Source organism: Pygoscelis adeliae, unplaced genomic scaffold, assembly GCF_000699105.1.
Source record: "Pygoscelis adeliae isolate BGI_AS28 unplaced genomic scaffold, ASM69910v1 Scaffold72, whole genome shotgun sequence".
Lineage (NCBI taxonomy): Eukaryota > Metazoa > Chordata > Aves > Sphenisciformes > Spheniscidae > Pygoscelis > Pygoscelis adeliae.
The window spans coordinates 2,326,245-2,344,778 of record NW_008824286.1 but is presented as its reverse complement, the minus strand read 5'-3'; the positions used below and the strand labels follow the sequence as shown (position 1 = coordinate 2,344,778).

Below are 18,534 nucleotides of genomic sequence, written 5' to 3'. Positions count from 1 at the left end.
GTAGTTAAACATTGGAACAGGCTGCCCAGGAAAGTGGTTGAGTCACCATCCCTGGAGGTATTTAAAAGACGTGTAGATGAGGCGCTTGGGGACATGGTTTAGTGGGCAAGGTGGTGTTGGGTTGACGGTTGGACTCGATGATCTTGGAGGTCTTTTCCAACCTTAACGATTCTACGATTCTATGAAAACAAATCCTTTCTGATTGGACCTTCCCTTCTGGCTTTAATGTCCAACTACTGCCTTTTTTTATTTCCCCCCTCCTTTGCCTGGCTACCGGTTCATCTGCAAACAAAGGTGATGGCACAACCAACCAGCCACAGCCACAACACGTGGCCAACAGCATCCTTTCACACCAGGCGGGTGTTGTAAGGGGACAGCAGCCTCCGTAGCACTCCAGGTAAATCCATGCCTGCTTTGATTCCAGGAGGACTTGGCTCACACAGTGATGATCAATTTTGTTCTGCTTTTTCTAAAGACCCTTCTTTTCTGAAGCGACGCAGTGTGTCCCAGCAGTGGATGCTTTGAGGTGATATTTTCAGTCTACTGTTGCTAATCTATCCCAAATTTTACCTTAAACACTGTGCCTCTCCCAGCCTCTCCACTCCCACTGCTTATTTTAATTGGGGAGCCCAAGATTAGGGTCTGTCAGTGCAGCAGAGCTCTAGAGTAGACAATGTCCTCTAGAAACTGGGCTGAGGTTATCAAACTCAGTTCACTTGTGGCCTCATCCAGTTTTGCACCAGGTTCTTCACTAATTCAAAGTTGGCTCATTAGCTCCCCGGGTTAAGGAAGCCCCTAAAGCCAACATTTTAAATCCCTCAAAATAAGTCTCGATACCGAATTTGGTGAAAATAAAGATGCTCACTGGGTTAAGTGGGCATCCACATGCCAGGAAGTTTGAGTTGTCTTCTCAGCAGGGAATATTTTTCAGTAAAAGCAACATAAGCGTGTCTGTTATTAACAATTAATTACGGTGATACACAAACTTGTGCTAAAAAATAACTTTTAGAAGGCAGAGATTTGTTCAGGGGAAAAGAAAGAAACCCCACATTTTCATGCATTTAACTTAAGAAGTGTGATAAAACCCTCGGAAATAAATAGCACAAAACAGAATAAACCTGTCAAAGGAATAACATTCCAGTGTATCAGAAGAGAAAATGCAATAACAAACAGATTTGAAGTGGGATTAGATCTGTTTAAAAAATACTTTATCTGTCTACAAAACCAGAATATATTTCAGAAAACAACAGAGCCCTCTTAAATGAATTTGAGGGAGCAAGATCTATTAAATGAACAGTTTTCATATGCAGCAAAACTGTGTGTGAACAGTAGGAATTTTTTTCCTCCTCATTTTCCATTGTTTTTTTGCAGCCTCCCCCCCCATGATTTCACTGGTCACCTTTCAGACCCAGGTTCATTTCTGAGGTCTCAAGATTGTTAAGCACTCATCTCCCAGGAAGTTCCCTTTTTCAGCGCTGATGCACTACAAAAAAGCAGGACCACTTCTCTCGATCTTAAAGGCATCTGAACATCACAGTAATCCCGGTACCTTTTTGCCCCTGTATCATTACAGCTGCCCTGATGTGCAGTTAAAATAATTCTTGGGTGAGGAACTCATAGCTAGACAGGAATATAACCATGTAGCGCTGGGAGAGGAACATTCCTACAAAAATTTAATCCATCCCAAAACTGAGAAACCAACCCTCCTTTCCCCTCCCCTTCATGTTAATCACACATAACTCTGCCACATCCCAGTAAGTCGTTCTATGCACATCAGGCTAAAGTAGAAGAAACCATTTCCACAAGCTGACAGGATTTCCTTTCTATTTTTAAATTTTCTGGAGTAAAATGATGCAACTGGTTGCAGCGTTATACACTACAAGGCAAGTTTATGACACACAGACCTTCAAAAGTTCATTCTGATGGAAACTGCAAAACCCTTGAGAAGTTCTGAACCTCCCCACTAGTGATCTGTGAACAACTTTACACAGTGCTACTGAGGCTCGATTCTGCAATGTCTCTGATTCCAGCAGAAGTTTCTATACAGAGGACTGACAGAATCTACTTTTCATTTTCCTGTCATCATTTCTTCAACAGCAGGACTCAGCTGTCTAAGAGTAAGTTTAATAATCAGCCCCAGAAAATGCCGTAGCTACTTTAATTGAAAAATGCAAGGTCATCTCCATGCATGCTCAGGGAGATATTCAGCCTCTGCAGAGGGCCAGCAAGGGATCCATGGGGCTCTTCAGTCATGCTCAAGTGCTCCTACAAAGGTTTTAGTGGTGTTTGGACCTCCAGATGACCCTCTGCACAGGCGTATAGTCACTCCAGTGCACAAGGAGTGCCATGTAAAGGAGAGCCCCCTTTATACTGTAGTTAGAATAATCGTAAAAGTATTTTCCCATGCAATCCAAATACGAAACAAGAAGTCATGAAGCTGCTCAGACTTCTGGGAGTTTGAACAGTTTTCCTTTTCCTGAACTGATAATCACCTGTGCTCAAGAGGCTGGGCGGGTTTCGCGTGGTCACCTGTTGCCTACCTATTACTGCTAAGAACAAGCAAAATCGTTCCCAGGCAGCATGCACAAGAAAAAAAAAGGAAAAAAATAAAAATGTACCTCATAATGATTATTAAAGTTCCATTCTTTCATTTGCAAGAACTCACATTTTAAAGAAAGAAGAAACGAGTATCAGGACATAAAGAACCATTAATGAGCCCTCTGCCTTGGTTTCAATTACACTGTGAAATTAATTTAATGCACTTTAAGAATACAAGAGGTAATCGCTCTCTCTTGGTAAGAGGTTGCAATTTTCTCTAATAAAGTGTCAATATAAATATGTTGCTTTAAGACAGGGAGAACAAGTCAGTTAATTCAGAAAGAATGGGACATATTAAAACAAATGCTATCAAGGAAACCAAATGGCAAAACTAATAAATAAACTGGTTGAATGAAAATTGTATGGCAGAGAGCTGGTAAATCGGGGCTTAATTAGAAACTTATTTTTAAAGTGTTTTATGCTAATGATATGCATCCAAGTGGCTAATGCTGTTAAAGACAACATTACTCCAGTAATTTAAAAAAGAGGAGTAGCCCATGTGAGGAGAGATGTTTATGGCTGGAAGTGGTAAGAAATCTGAGACCAATGAACCTGAAAATAAATACACACGTAGATACAAAAGGTTAATAATGCTTGTGGATTTAAAACATGCTGGCAAAATGTGAAATGGCTACACAGACTGGACAAACGCAGAGAGCTTTCTGATGGATTGTCAAATGTCACCACTGCAAAGGCTGACGATGAGTCCCTGCCACTGGCCCTTTCCACCGGCATCGGCCAAGTCTTATACTGAGACACCGGATGGAAGGAAATGAGCTCAACAGATGTGCTTGCCCACTTGGGTATCTACTAGCTCTGCTTTGGAGGATGCACTACTGGTGTTGTGACCTAGTGCTCTGAACGCTGACCCCCGCCCCCAACATTTAATAAGCCAATACACAAAGATTTGAGAGATCTTTCTTGTGACCACAAGAATCAAGTTAATCTAAACAGGAGCAGCACGCAGAAAGCCATGCAGAAGAGTGCACCGCCGGGAGAGATGGGAAGCAGCTCCTGCATGGAGCGGAGCTGAACTGAACTGAAAAGGGGTCAATCTGAACAGTCTATTTCTTGCTAAAAGGAGAGGATAGAAAACCAGGAAATCTCAAAAACTCTCTTTAATGGACTAAAACACTTTTTAAAGAGTTGTCTACTTTCATTTTCTTGGTTTTGAGGCAATGGGACATACAAAGCAAATTACCTCCCAGCCCGCTGAAGTAGCGACAGTGGAACAGCCTCATGCATCCCAAGTAATTAAAGCTAGTCAGCTTCCAAACAGGTGCCTCGCAGCAACACCCAAGAAGTGTTATAAACCCCCAGTAACACACTGCCTAGCACATTTTATTGCCTAATTACTCCCACACTCATGTTTACTGCCCTTGTTAATCCACTACTTCAAGAGAATACTTGCCTTGCTTAAACATGTCTTGATCCTAATCTTCCTGTCATTGGTGTAAATCAGAACTCATTTCACTAATGTTAATGGGGCTACTGCAGTGTCAAATGTCTAGGAATGGAAAAATTAGGCCTATCGCCCAAAATGAACATTTAGTCTGGCACCAGTAGTATGTATTTATTTTCTTGCGTCAAAATAAAATACGCTTTTTCTCTGGTACCAGCTCAAAGCGGAGCTTTTAAGCTGTCAATGCTGAGATTAGCCCCCACTCCAAAAAAGGTTTTGTTTTTTTTTCTGACTCTTACCAAAGACACCACAGCGGTATCTTTGCTAGCAGCTCTGACGATTTCGTTCAAGGCAGACTACAGGTTCGCTCATTCTCTCCTCAGAAAGACAACGATGCAAATAAAGGCGAATACAGGGCAATACCATTAAAGATAATCAATATAACGAGTAGACAGAAGACAGCACAGACAGAGTAGTCAGCTAGAACATCCCAGCTACCAGCCTTTGATCAGGTCACAATGTAATTATAGTTTTGTGGGTGCCTCTGTCCATTGCTGCACAGCAGAGAGAGGGCAGATACGACACCCCGCTTTGGGGGCTGGGATGTGGAGCGTCTGAGTCCTTCTATTCATATGGAATGAATGTATGGTGGGAATTCAGCCTCATGACATATGGAAATCTGAAACTATGGGAAAGCTCCAAACTACACAACCACATTGTTCAGCTATTGCTCAGCTGCTCATACTTCACAGGTGCCAGCAACGGAAGATACCGTTACGTTATCAAGACTACAAATTCGCTTGTGATGCTACCTTTCTTGTGAGCTGCAGGCAATACCGTACCTTTGAAGAGCTAAAACTGCATAAAATTAGCCACAGCTGTGCATATTCCACTGTCCTTGCTAACAGTCAGGCACTGAGAAATACAATATTGCAATTCACAGAGTAAGGACAAGGAAAAAAAAAAAAAGAAGGGGGAAAAAAAAAAAGAATTTCCACAGAGATTTCCACACTCCATGTACAGAAATAAGACATCTGCCTACAAATCAAAAGTGATATTCATTGAGGCAGTGAAAATAAACACTAGAACTACCATCACTTCTTGTCCTTTTCCATTCACGTCAATCAAGAAAAATCCTAAAGAATAAGACCACCAAAAACCAGTGGCTCTAGGCAACCTCAGGCTCTACCATCTCTTTTATATCTCTTATCAAATTAATATTAGGAAGAGATCCTTTTTTAAAAAGAGATGGCATTCACAAACGACAGGATGAGGGTAGCTTATTGACTCCTCCTGGTGACCTAACAGGTTAATGAAAATTACATCAGTTTGCAGAAGTCAACTCAAGGTCAAACACTTATGTGACACTTTTTTGAAGTACCCAGATCAGACAGTGCAAATCAAAAGGTCATGCAAGAATGGAACTTCTCAAGCTACGTAGAGTTTTTGTTTTTCTTTGAATAGTCACAGAGCAAATACCTTTTCTGCTAGCATGACAACATTCTTCCACCAACTCCAGAAAAAGGAGCGACTGAAACAGAAGAAACTACAGGTTTCCAAGAATGAATTAATCCAGTTTCTCTGATCTCATGAAGAGACCTCTAGTCACGCTCTGGAAAAACCCCGGGGAGACTCATTTCACCCAGACTCATCTTACCCAGTCCTGCTCTTTCTCTTTCTACCACCAGAAAGCCAACATGAGGTATCCAAAATGGACACGCCACTACCAGCTGGAAAAACTGAGGGGGAAGGAGGGGAGACCGAGACACATAGAATGTTTGTAGCCCACAGAAATGAATTAAATGAAGATTTTACAAGGAACCTTTAAAAAGGAAAGCAACAAGAGGATATGGAGAGCACCAGAGCCACAGATGAAAAGGGGAAAGGGGAGAAATGGCTCATCCTCCTTGGCTTTCAGTGGTGACACAACTGCTTACAGCCCCACCAGTTTGGGTGTCAGCAGTGAAAACAGCTGCACGGGTAGGAACTTCATGCAGCACCTGCCATCCCAGTGCATGGCTTTCTGTAACAGACTGGGGGATGCCTCCATATAAAGGTGGAAAAATTCCTCTTCTGCTACCCAACAACTGTTAGCTGGGGCTTCTTTGATCCCTCCCAACTCCTCGGTAAGTGCAGATGCAGAAGTGATCAGGATAAAGTACCTAGAAGTAATTAACTTCTGTTACTGCCACAAGACAGAAAGGAGTGAAAAGAATGCAAAAAAAGAGATGGTGCCTCAAAGAAAAAAAGGTCTTAGGTTCCTGCCAATTTCTGTTCAACTCTGGAAAGACTCCACAGGCAGTAATGCCTGTTAGTAAAGCAGCGAGAGCACAAGATGCAACCCTGAGTTTTGGAAAGAGAGAGCTACCTGTAGTACAGCCCGTGGCGATTACCTTATCATTTCCTTACAGCTCATTTTCAGGCTACGACATGAGGAAGTCTCTTTACAGCTACTCCTCTGTTTGTGTTACAAGTAAATTGGTTTCTGACACCTTTGCTGGCAAAGTAGCCCCTGGGGTGATTTTGAAGTCCTTAAAAGATTTTAAAGCAACTCTAAACTCCATGAAGGAACCCGGACATTGTCATCATTGGTCCCTCAAGAGCTACACCTTGTGAAGCAACCTGGGGATCGGAGCATTGCATCTTAATAATATTTGTCTCAGGTTTGCTCAGTCTGGTCTATTTGACTTACCAGTTTGGTCTATTTGACTTACCAGTTTGGTCTATTCTGAACTAATTCCAATGAAAATAAGGAACGTACTCTACTCTGTTTGTTGAATTATACCATGAGAATGGTGTGATATAAGAATTGTGCCCCGCTGTGTTCAAGGTTAGGCTTATGCGAGATCTCCTCTTACTTATCTACTTTATACAATTGTGGAGAGAACAAAGTTAATAGGAAGGTTTTTCGGTGACATTCTGCCAATAGCAAGAACAGTCCTCAGGACAGGAAAGCTGTCGACAGAATAAGGGAAAGGAGAGACAGAAAGACAGATACCCTGTCTTAAAGAAAAAACAGTCCACACATATAGCGAAGTGGTTCTGGAAATTGTTGTTCTGCCTTTGTAATCTTCCTTGTAAAGAAAAAAAAAAAAAAGAAAAGAAGGAGGCTTGCTCTTTGAATAGTAACTGTAATCAAGTTGTGTCACCACTGCAGCTTTTACATTACTGGCATTGTGCTTTGCAGGACAAGGAGACTCACATACCTTTTGTTGCCAGCCGGACACAGTTGATTTTTGTTTCCTGAAAAATAAAAAAAAAAAAAAGGAAAACGTCAAGGTGTGTAATTTGCCCACCTACAATAAACATACATCCCTTTAAAAAGGCACTAAAACAAATAAGCTTTTTTCTTACACTTCCTCTTTGAAAATACCACCAACAGTTTTAGTTGCATAAAACACTCCATACTAATGGACTTGCATACAGCTGCTTCACTAACTGTTGAGAAGTTAAGAGTGACAACATGTTTTTCCACACTCGATGTGTGAATGATGGGTCCCGTGTAACTGCCTGATTAACTAATAGAATTTACCAGTTAAATGACCTGGTCTGTAATAGGTAGACAAGCCTTGGGTCAAAAGTACATGCAACTGTACATCTAATTTTCATGCACCATTACTGCAAATTTTGCAAATTGGGTATTTATTTAAACACATGGCAAACAGACACCGAAGTAGTCATTTGAATATTTCAGCTCTCTGATATGTATGTGAAGCAAAACAGCATGCTGTACGGCTAGCTCTGCCAAATGAGCTATTCAAACACAACCCACAGCACTGCAGTTTTTCATTGCAGAGCTGGGATAAAACCCAACGTTTTGTTCAATCCACCTCAGAGCCCGCAGATCTGCGTGAACAGGAGTTTGGATCGGAACAGCAGTGTTGTATTTGGTTTAACTAAAAGCTCAAACTTGGCAGCCTTCTCAGGCCACTTCTGCTGAAAACACATCCTTTCTGGTATCCCCAGCTCCTCAATCCACAGCCCTTATTGGCATGGATTGCTTCTGTCCGATGCACGATTGCGGTCCAAACCTTCATGCATTGCTTTGGTTAAAAAGCTGACTTTGTCAGGCAGTAATCTGCTGCAGGGTTTTCTTAGCACTTCATGTCTTTACATGCTCTTGTACATGTCTCAGGAGTAACGAATACTGCATAAATTGCTGAGTGTAACAATGCTACATTAATATGGATGCTGTCTGTGCCCTGTAAACACCAGCCTAGCAAATGCACTGCTGAGCACCTCATTCCATCCTCAAGCAATAAGATGAACGCTGTGAAAGTCTGAATTTGCTCTTGGAGAAAAATCTGTTCTGTCTGTGACAGATATTCCTTGGCCTGAGCAGAAACACACGGTCCCATCGTGCCTTTCTCCTCACGTTGCATGTAGGAAAGGGGACAATTGCAGGATCCACACTGGGAAACGCAAGAGCAATTCCCTCTGATCCCTTTCTATGCATTCCTCAAGATACAAGTCAGCCACACTGGCTGGATGTAAGTAACCCTGCGTGTAGTCTAAAAACAACTAAATATTCAGGACAAACTGTCCCTTTGTTGATCTTGCCTTCAGACTCTCTTAAGGACCTCCTGGATCACCGAGGACAAATCATGTCTATTAAGGACATCCTTTCCCAGCCATACAGCCCCCAGAGTGGGACTGAAGCACTGTTTATCCCAGTAAACCAGAGGCATCTCTCTCTGGTGCACTGACACCTCTCCCTCAAAAACCAACTCCTCTACACAACCTGTACAACCATCGGCACTGCAAAGTCAACACAGCTGTACAACAGAGCTCCCTCTCTGCCTCGTGTATAATCAGCTCGAATTGCCAGCTATTCTGGAAATCCAAAATCTTTATTACCAGTGATGATATATGAAGCAGAAAAAACATAGCTTTATTTTCAGAGCGCAGCCTCAGCACATAATGCTGGGAACAGACAGATTCTGATGTAGTTTACAATCTAAGACAAGGTGACCTGGAAAATCAACGATGAAAAAATAAAGTAAATAAAAAATATCAAGATAGCATTTTTGCAGTCTAAAAGTAGGCGGATACTTGCTCACATTTCGTTGTGGAAAATTTTCTTGTGTATTTATTGCTTTCTGCTAGCTTCAAAGTGCAACAAAAAGCTGGAGAAATTAGTCAATGTGGAGAAAAGAAGAGGTGAGAAAACAAAAACTGAAATCTTGTTAATGATGCAGTAACTGATCTCATTTGAGCATGTGCATATTCCTGCACATTACCCTTCCACAGGGTAATTTGAGAAGACAGGATGCAGTGTGTTCTCTTTGCATCTACATCTACTAATTGTTGCATTTAGCACAGACAGTCATAGTTATTAGAAGACCATGATCTGGCACTGCCAAAAGCAAGGGCAATCAATCACTGGAGAAACAAGACATCTGGACTTCAGAACTTCATTTCAAATTGCATCTTCTGAGAAGGAAAACATAAAAAAAACCTGCACAGACACCAGACATCCAGCTACTAGGGATGCTTAAGTTTAAAGACTTGAACTTAGTCCATATTCCTGATTAGGGCTGATTATTCCATCGATTTCCATTGATCACCTCATTGATCAACCCACTGCTCATCTCTTTGGTGTCTCATAAACATGAGATCTTTAAATTTACTCTGTTTTTCTTTGATTGATGCTGAGAATTGTGAGTTTGTATGAACTTTTCTACCAAGAAACAGAATAAATACACGGGTTTTTTCCAAAAACCAGTAAAACCATTTTCCCACAATCATATTTGTTTTCTGAAAAATACTACTTTTGATTCAGACAAGGTGCTTTCCTGCTCACAGTAAAGTAAGATGCTTCTGTTTAGCCAACAGTAAAGCAGGAATAAACAACGCAGGTAATTCTCAATTATCTGTCCAGATGGCTTAAAGCAATTATAAGAAAAATAACGAAATGAAGAGATAATAAAAAAGTTGTAAAAAACCAAAAATAATTCCCCCAAATTTCAGTGTCCATGTTGTTTCTGAACGTTCTTTCAAATGCTGTGATACCTAATTCCCATTTTATGATATCACAGAAGCTTCACGAGGCCTTATGTCTAGAACAATCTTAATGATGACCCAAGATCCTACATAATCAGCATAAGATATCTGTTTCATATTATGGCTGAAGCCACAGAAATAATTCAATTTAAGATCCCACTAGCGCTACCACTTTGGCTCTATATCTCTGCCAGGTTACGACAGACATTTTATATCCAAACAGTAACAGAACAAGGTAGGCATATTTTAACCAAGATCCTGGAACAGGAAAATGCTGCATGAATACGTCCTACAGCTCTTGATCCAACCTTCATTTTCCAACATGCTTCGTATCCAGAAAGCTTACTGCGCTTTAAGCCCATGTACATGTTTACTAGAACATATTTACCTAAGTTTGTTTTCTATGAATAAAACATGATTACGGTGTACCCTCACTCAAGGCTGAACCTTGGCTAAATTTTTAAGTCCGTACACCATGAACATAGACTATATGAGGGCTGTGTTTCGGAGTGCTGGCGGACCCGGCCCTACAGCTGGAACGAGCGGGAGACTCCCTGAAGAGGACACAAACTGTGCTGAGGAGCTGGGTAAGCCCTCTCAGCCAATACAGCTCACGCACACAGACTTGAAACTATGCACCACGAGCCTGCTTTAGCATCCCTCTGAATTTTCAGGGTTTTTTTTAAACATTCTTTTAATGTAGTTTGTTTCTTCCTTTTTCAAAGAAAGGGAGCTGATGCTGTCTACTAATTATTTAGGTTCCTGAACGCACATTTCACTGAAGTACACTGGATGATAACAAGACAAGTTCTGCCTCTCTCTCTTTAGTGTTTGGATGGGAACAATTTTCTGCAGAAAAGGGCTATGAGGGCAGCAGGACATATGTTTACGTGACAACTGCATCTTCACAACCTAAAAGGGCAAATGATTTTTTTTTTCTTTTCTTTTGATATGACAGCTTGCTGTTTACAGACTATGAACAACAATAAAAGCAGCAGAGCTTTTTCATCCATCTGTTTTCACACCCACAATTTTTTCCTTCCTTTACTATTATTATGACTTTGCATTAGGTAAACAGTGCATGCCTTGTCGGAAGAACCACCTGCCAGCACCAGTGAGACCCGCTGTCCCCAGACGTACTGTTCGGGGCTGCCCTGCAACAGGCACAGTTTCATCAGGCAGCTCAAACTGGGGACAGGCAATTTTAACTTTTGCTGGTGCACAGACAACTAATTACCAATCTCCCACTTGACCTCAGTTTCATCTTTAGTTCCCTGTGTCCCAGAGCTATACACTGAGCATGCTTGTTGGCAACCTGCTTCCCGCAGGATAGAAACCGTGGTTCTGTCCACTGAACATCCTAAGGAATTATTTTCTTTGTCCTCAACAAATTTTGCCCAAGTTCAGGGGAGCTATAGAGCGTGTGTTTCTTTTTTATCCCACCGAAGGCAACGGTTTGCTGCCTTTAAAATGAATCATGTGCATATGTCTGTGCAGGGTCAATGGACTCCCCTATAATTTCTATTGCCAGCTTAAGGACACTGCTAGTTCTCCGAGAGACTAAGCTAAACCTAGTATTGCCTTTCCAATTGTCAGCTATTTTTAGTATCTGTCTCATTTGGAGAAGGGAGGTTTAACAAAGTGGTTAGGGCTTTTATTATTTACAATAGAAAGTTATTTCAATGATATATAGTTAATCATTGAATACCCATACCTCCCAAACGCGAGGTAAGCTGGAGGATTTTATTTACGCTGTTGGTAGAACTACCAAGAAAACACTCAGGTCCACATACCGTGGTCCAAGATGGCCAACCAGATGTGCGAACAGGGGCTTACAAAGAGTGAAGTGCTTCCACAGCTGCTTTATTTCTGCCCCAGCAGCTTCACCATGAGATTAAGAAGCAGTAAACATATATGAACAAAACCGTACACCCGAAATCCTACTGAACACAGAGCTCCTCAAAGATGTTTAGTAGTTCACAGAAGCAATGCAAGCGACCTTGGTGACACTTCATTTTTCAGAACAGTGCTCGTGCTGAACTGAAGAACCTCACTGTTTTTTTTGTGGACCATCTCCACAGGGATGAACGCCACCTCTCTGCTGGCAGCTCTATCCATACCTCCCAAAATGTTCCAGAAGAAGAATGTTGTGTATTGCAAGTAGACCTGTCAGCATCCAGAAATCCAGCCTGAAGTCCCCTGATAATAATGAACTGCCCGATTGTGCATGTAGTACAAGTCATTAGAGAGGAAAAAAAAAATCAGTGAGAATCTCTATAGAGTCTATCATTCCCTCAAAAATAATATTCTCATTGATTCCTGTGGTGCTACTTTTCACAATTCTGGCTTGAAGACATCATTCACCTGTTGGACCACCAGGCTGCAGGAGCAGCTGGCAGCATCCCCCACATCATCTCCAGCTGTGTTACAAAGGCTCCTGCCTCATCTCCCATTTAGAGGAAAAATGGCCAAGAGTTGTTGATTGCAACTGTGCTGTTACTGATTTAATTTCAACTCAATGAGGTAAAATGCAACCGCAGGAAGGATTTTTAGGTAGCTCTGGTTTCTGAGCATCTCAAAAATTCAGGCAGGTTTCACACAGCAGCCAAAGAATTCTCCCCGTTTGACCATGTGGCTGGATCACTAACCAGAGACTGTCACCTACAATGACCCAGATAAAGAACTTGGGGACAATAAAACCTGCAACATTTAACTTTGATTATTTAGTCAGCATAAGGATAAGAGAGGATAAGGAGTAACACAGTGTTGCCACCCTGGCCTCACCTTTCAGAGGCATAAACACTGAAAGGGCTGGTGTTTTAAAGGGGTGAGTTCAGGGAGGTTTTTCAGACAAGGAAAACTTCATGCTCTGCCAGGCAGCCATCTGTAGCAGGTGGCACCAGGACAACCGGCAAACATCAGTTAACTACCTGGATGGCTGCGACAGCGTGTGTGGAGATCCTGCCAGAGGAGAGCGAAGCCGGTTGTCCATTCTTCTTCTGTGTCACTTCTTGTGCTAACTCCGTCTAACAATTAAACAGTAACTAATGGTGCTTCTCACCCCCACAGTTACAAAGCCTGGAGCTTCTGTTTCCTTTCTCTCTTTTTTCCCCTCTTACTTCAAACTCTGACACATTTCAGTTCAGCATCTGGCTTTCAACAGTCCCTAGGAGGGAAATTCACACAATTTGGAAGCATTTTGTATAACAAAGCTGAAAACCATTCTGTTTCACACACGTTCTACTTAGACCCCAGTCTGGAAGCAACACCACGTCGACCAATCTTCATGCAACTGTCCACAGAAAAGAATTCAGCCAGCGACAGCCATCTCATTCAAACTCTCAAACAAGTACAACATTGCACAAGAGAAGGCAGAAAAGCTTGTGACCTGATTTTGCAGCAATTTGCCACACTTGTTTCGCATCCAGCTGTTAATTATGTTCCTTTCATTGCAACAATCACAGCTAATGGTTGCAGAGCAGATGAGAACACCAAATGAGCACAACCCTCCACGTACAGAGGAGCTGAAACAATGCAGAACTCCTATAACACTTCTACCTCCTCCTAATCAAGCTTTTTGACCAAATACAGTATGTTTCTTCAAATTAAGCTCTCCCCAGAGTCCTACATTTCCAAAGGAAGATGTTCTGGTTCACTGCACAAAGGTTTCTCATTGCAGGTTCCAGGTGTGGAAAGAAGCTTCATCATTCCACAACTGTCAGTGATTAATGAAACTACAGAATATCCTAATTAAAAAGTGAGTGGCAATGTTCTGTTAAGTTTTTCATGTGCAAGGGAACATAAGGCTATATTTTAATTGTGCTAAATTGTTACTGTTTCAGATTTTTTGCAGATGTGCATTATCAAAAGTGCCTCATTGCAGCCATAATTATTAGTAGGCTTTATGAAGAACAGTCAAAGCTGCTCAGGTTATAGACATAAGTGAAAACCCAGAACTCTTAAATACAAATTATACCTGTAAACAGTTCTGGGAATGGAGGAAAAACTTATTATTTACAGTTGCAAAAGACTGGATGAAAATCAGACCCTAATATTTGAAATGTGGGGCTTAAGGATTTTATCCAGAAACAGAAAGTATCACAGCTACTCCCCTGAAGACCCATATTCCAACTCTTGGACATTTAATCTGTATTTTTTCCCATAGCGCTGCACTTTGAGGATATATAAGCATATACTGTACCAATATTAATTATTAACACAAGAGGCAATTGCTTGCTCAAATAGGAATTTGTTTTGTCTGGCAGGATACTTCTCGGTGGACTTGGCAGTGTTAGGGTTAGGTTTACGGTTGGACTCGATGATCTTAAAGGTCTTTTCCAACCTAAAGGATTCTATGATTCATGCTGTCATAAACTGTGTACTGTTGCATACAGACTCTTTCGATTAACTTATGCTTAAAAAGTCCTTTACAGTCTCGTGTTCCTATTAGAACAGCCCAAGCAAGTCATCCTTTTTTGAGTCCTTATCACCTTGTATGTAGAGAGAGTGATGCAACCTGCCAGCCAGAGATCCAGAAAAAGCAGGAAACACACATTAATGCTGCCTTCATCCAGAATGCCAAGGGAAGCCTACATTTCCATTCATATAACCCATTTACAGCATATTATATTGTACTTAAGCAAATAAAGTCTTTCCTTCCCTGGGGATCCATTCACTAGCAATTAACTATCACACAAGGGGGAACTAACTAGACACGGAGAGACATATACATATATTTCACAATTTCCTTTATAAAGGCAAATCCAAAATTGAATTAATTGAGTAGCGCTGGAAGGAAACTGTATCGACTAGAAAGGAAACCAAGGTGAAAAACAGCATGGTATTGAAGAGATTTGTGCTTGTCAGCCACACAGCAGAAACTCTGCAGGAGAATGGTGATAAATGAAGGTAGTAAAACACCAAGATATGTTGTGAACATTCATTGGCATTGCTAGCCTGTTAAACAATGTACGGTCCTCTGTGATTTACGGCTGCTTTTTGGGTATAAAACACACTATCCCAAGTGGAGACCAAAGCCTACACCATTCACCTTTGATTGATTTTTCTAATTTTGCTCTTTCAGAGGTGATGTCTTAGAGAATTTATCTATGTTAAAGTTAGATTCATGAAAGCACTGGCAAATGTGCTACTAACACACTCGGCTACCCAACTTCTTGATGCCATGTTAATGTTCTAAGACCCTTCATGAGGCTAGAGTGTCAAATTATATCATGTTATGTGATAAAGAAAAACAATTAGGGGAGTCAAAGGGGAGGTAGGTGAATGACTGCTTAGACTGGATCCGGCCTGTACACCGTCAGCTGAACAGACCCGAAACAGAAGAGTTAAAAGAGAAGGTCACAAACTATTCTAAGCTGGAACAGAAGAACATTAGCGGGAAAAGAGGCCTTCCCTTTTCCTATGACGGGATCTGTTGGGGCATTACATGTATGTCACTCGAGTCTGAGAATAGGGCAGACTATGTTTCCTGTGCGGTCTCCATTTTAAACTTAATATCACAGAGTAAGTACATGTAAAAATGTAGTCCAGGGTATTCAAAAGGAATAAGACAGACATGCACATATTCCCCCCTGCAGTACAACTTACATTTTGCTCAAGCTGAAAATCCAAACCGTAAGTGCTACATTATGATGTGACCAAATGCAAGCTACAAGGTAATTCAACTTCATAGCTTTTGCATATTTCTCATCTCATAAGGTCTCCTCCAAAATCACAAGCACTGTGAATTGGAGACTGTCAGGATATCGCAGTTATATCTTTTAAAGGGACAATAGCTTCTACTCTGGCATTAATGCAACTGCAAGAAAAAAACCAACAAATTCTAAGCAATTCATTTTGTAAATCACATGCCAACATGTGTCTTTACATTGTCTGGCTCCCCAACAGGTTTCTCATTGGATCTAGGGATCAGAGAGAGAGACTTCAGTGAAGGACAAGTAGTGGCATGTTTAATTCTCATCAAATTTCTGTAAGAGGGTAACAATGAGGAGGAATTAAACTGGCATCCGATGGAGAATGAAGGAGAAAGATGTGGAGGACAGACAGAGGTGGTCATATGTACAGATTCAACTTCAGTTTTCTATGCACTTACTCCATTTGCCTTGCTAAGAGCCTGGAAGTATATGCTGTAGCTTTTCAGGGGAGAAAGTGGAGCATTCCAGTAGCCATTGTAGGTTTTGTTGTCACCCACTGTGAATGGCTGCGTGACGGGCAGGTTGATGGGTTTCAGCTCAGCTGCAAAGTAGTGTGGTGAGTCAAGACTGGAAGCGTTCTTGTAGCTCACTGGGACAGAGAAGCATTCAATGATGTCTGCAGCTCTCCGTGCTTTCTGCAGCTTCTCCTCCTTGACAACAAGTTGATAGACACTAGGAGGGAGAGAGGAAGGTAAGATTAGAGCCCCAAGAGCCTTAAATATCAAGAATGTTTCCAACGATAAAAAGAAAAGGCAAAGTAAGAAAAACACTGCTAGGGCATCACAGCAAACACCGTTCTGGGCACACCAGTAACAGTGGCCACCGAATGTTACTATGTGGGCAAGGTGCTGATCACTTGCTCTGTTGATTTAGTTGAGTTAATCAAGGTACACGCCTGGTGAAAGTCAGAATAGATTTCAATTGTGTCACACTTTGGGAAAAAGATTAACTAATAACATACCCAGCCTATAATGAATTTTTAATGTACTGAATATCAGAAAGCAGGTGTTTTCTTCTTCAGCCACCAAGTTGAAACATGAATTGTTTGCTTGGGCCAAACGGCGATTGCAGTAGAGGAGAGCATTAGCAGGTGGCAATGGTGCCAGATCCCTTTTGAAACAGTTTCAGGGTGCAAGAATCAGTTTAGATTAAAAGGATTCTCACATCTTCTAAGAACGTAACTTTTTTTGGCCCTCCCTCACATCTCTTTTTGGGATATATCCTGGGACGTAGAGTTCTCTAATTCCTGATGGCAAGTCCCCTCCTACCTTCCATCACTAAAAGGCTGGCTTATATACTGAGCAGGTGGCTTTATAGCTGTCCCAATTCACTTTTGTTTCAGGAAACAACAACTTTTCATATTCTTTCCAGCTCTATGAAATGTTAATCCTTTTCAATTCCCGCTAAGCTTTTGGCCTCTATGATATGTAAGAGCAATCTTGTTATTTTTAGCTTACTATTTCAGGCTCAAAGAGGTTGCCAAGGCATTCAAATGCACTCTGCTTTTTTTTTTTTCCCCCTTCAGGCAGTTAACAAAGCCCTTAAGTTCAATGCTGCTACAGCTGAGGCAGGTTTACTGTCTGCTTAACACCACTCACCCATTTGACAAAGGAAGATACCACTGCAGTCATTTTACTTTTTGTCAGGATATTCACATGTGCTGCCCTCACCTGTCTGTGTGAGACTGGTCCTTTGTTTAGTTAGACAGGGGAGATCGATTAAAAGATTGGAAACAGCCAGCAGTGTATCATTCTCCCGGCTTTCACAGGCTCATTCTTGCAGAAAGATTGGTCTGAAAAATTTCTAGCATAGCAATAGCTCATCAATGCTTCTGTGGGAAGCGAAGTTCTGGCACCTTCAACACGCAGGAGTGAAACAAAACCTAGCTCAGGCTTTTGAATTAACTGTTACTTCAGGTCTGCGGGTATCTGGCACACTCACTGTTAATAATGAGGTGGTCAGTGAATCACTTGGAAATCATTTGGCTCGCACTGCTGCTAGACACAGAAACAACGAATCTTTACAAGTATGACCAATTTATGAATTGCTTAGCACTGAAGTTGTCCTTATGCAGGCTGCTACTAATGTCTGCTAATGCAGCAGCAGCACCCACCAGAGATATGGATTGCAGCCTTTGATGATGTCCCGTCAGCATTTTGGAAAACTTTCCTCGACCCTACAGTTCATTAGAGGCTTTAGTAAAATATTTTAGACCTTCTCTGGTATTTATTTTATGATTTCTAAAAAGATAAACAGGCTTCCCAGCAACGCTTTAAGAATTATCACTGAGGATGCAGTGGGAGCTGTAAGCAGAACCTGTTTAACTGAAACCCTCCCGTCAGCTTAGCAATAGAAACTTTTAGATTGCCATTTTGGACACTTCACTAACAGACTATCTGCAGATTCTTATTCTGACCCTTCTCTCCGGCAATAATAACCTACACTACTGGGAAAGTTTGTCATTTTGTTTGTCAGCAACATGCAAAATTGTAGCTGACATTTTTATGGGCATTTGCCACGTGCCTTCTAACCTAAAAATGCTTGGTTTCTAGTTTATCCAATCCCAAATGCTTGTCTTTTCTGGTTACAGATGTTTCCTTTATGTTTATACACAAATATATACATATAAATGTATATTAATCTCCTTTCAGCCTAGACAGAGGCCAAGGGTTCCCCTCTTCCTATCTCCCTAGCCCTACAGTGTCCAAAGGGTGACCCTCATTCTCTTGGCTGTCCCACCTGCGACCAGTGAGCCTATATACTTGTCTGTCTCTGGAGAAGGGGAAGCTCCCAGGGACATGAACTGCCAGATAAGTG

The 18,534-nt window shown here is 41.5% G+C and overlaps 1 protein-coding gene across 1 annotated transcript in view; it reads right to left on the bottom strand.

Annotated features, from left to right (window-relative positions):
* Positions 1 to 18,534, bottom strand: part of PTPRT (protein tyrosine phosphatase, receptor type, T) — a 342,215-nt gene that overhangs the window by 82,663 nt on the left and 241,018 nt on the right. Inside the window, exons 11-12 of the mRNA XM_009318657.1 lie at positions 16,116 to 16,389; positions 7,207 to 7,243 (exon numbers count right to left, since the gene is read on the bottom strand). Coding sequence (XP_009316932.1) covers positions 7,207 to 7,243; positions 16,116 to 16,389 — 311 coding nt within the window. The remainder of the gene's footprint in view (positions 1 to 7,206; positions 7,244 to 16,115; positions 16,390 to 18,534) is intronic.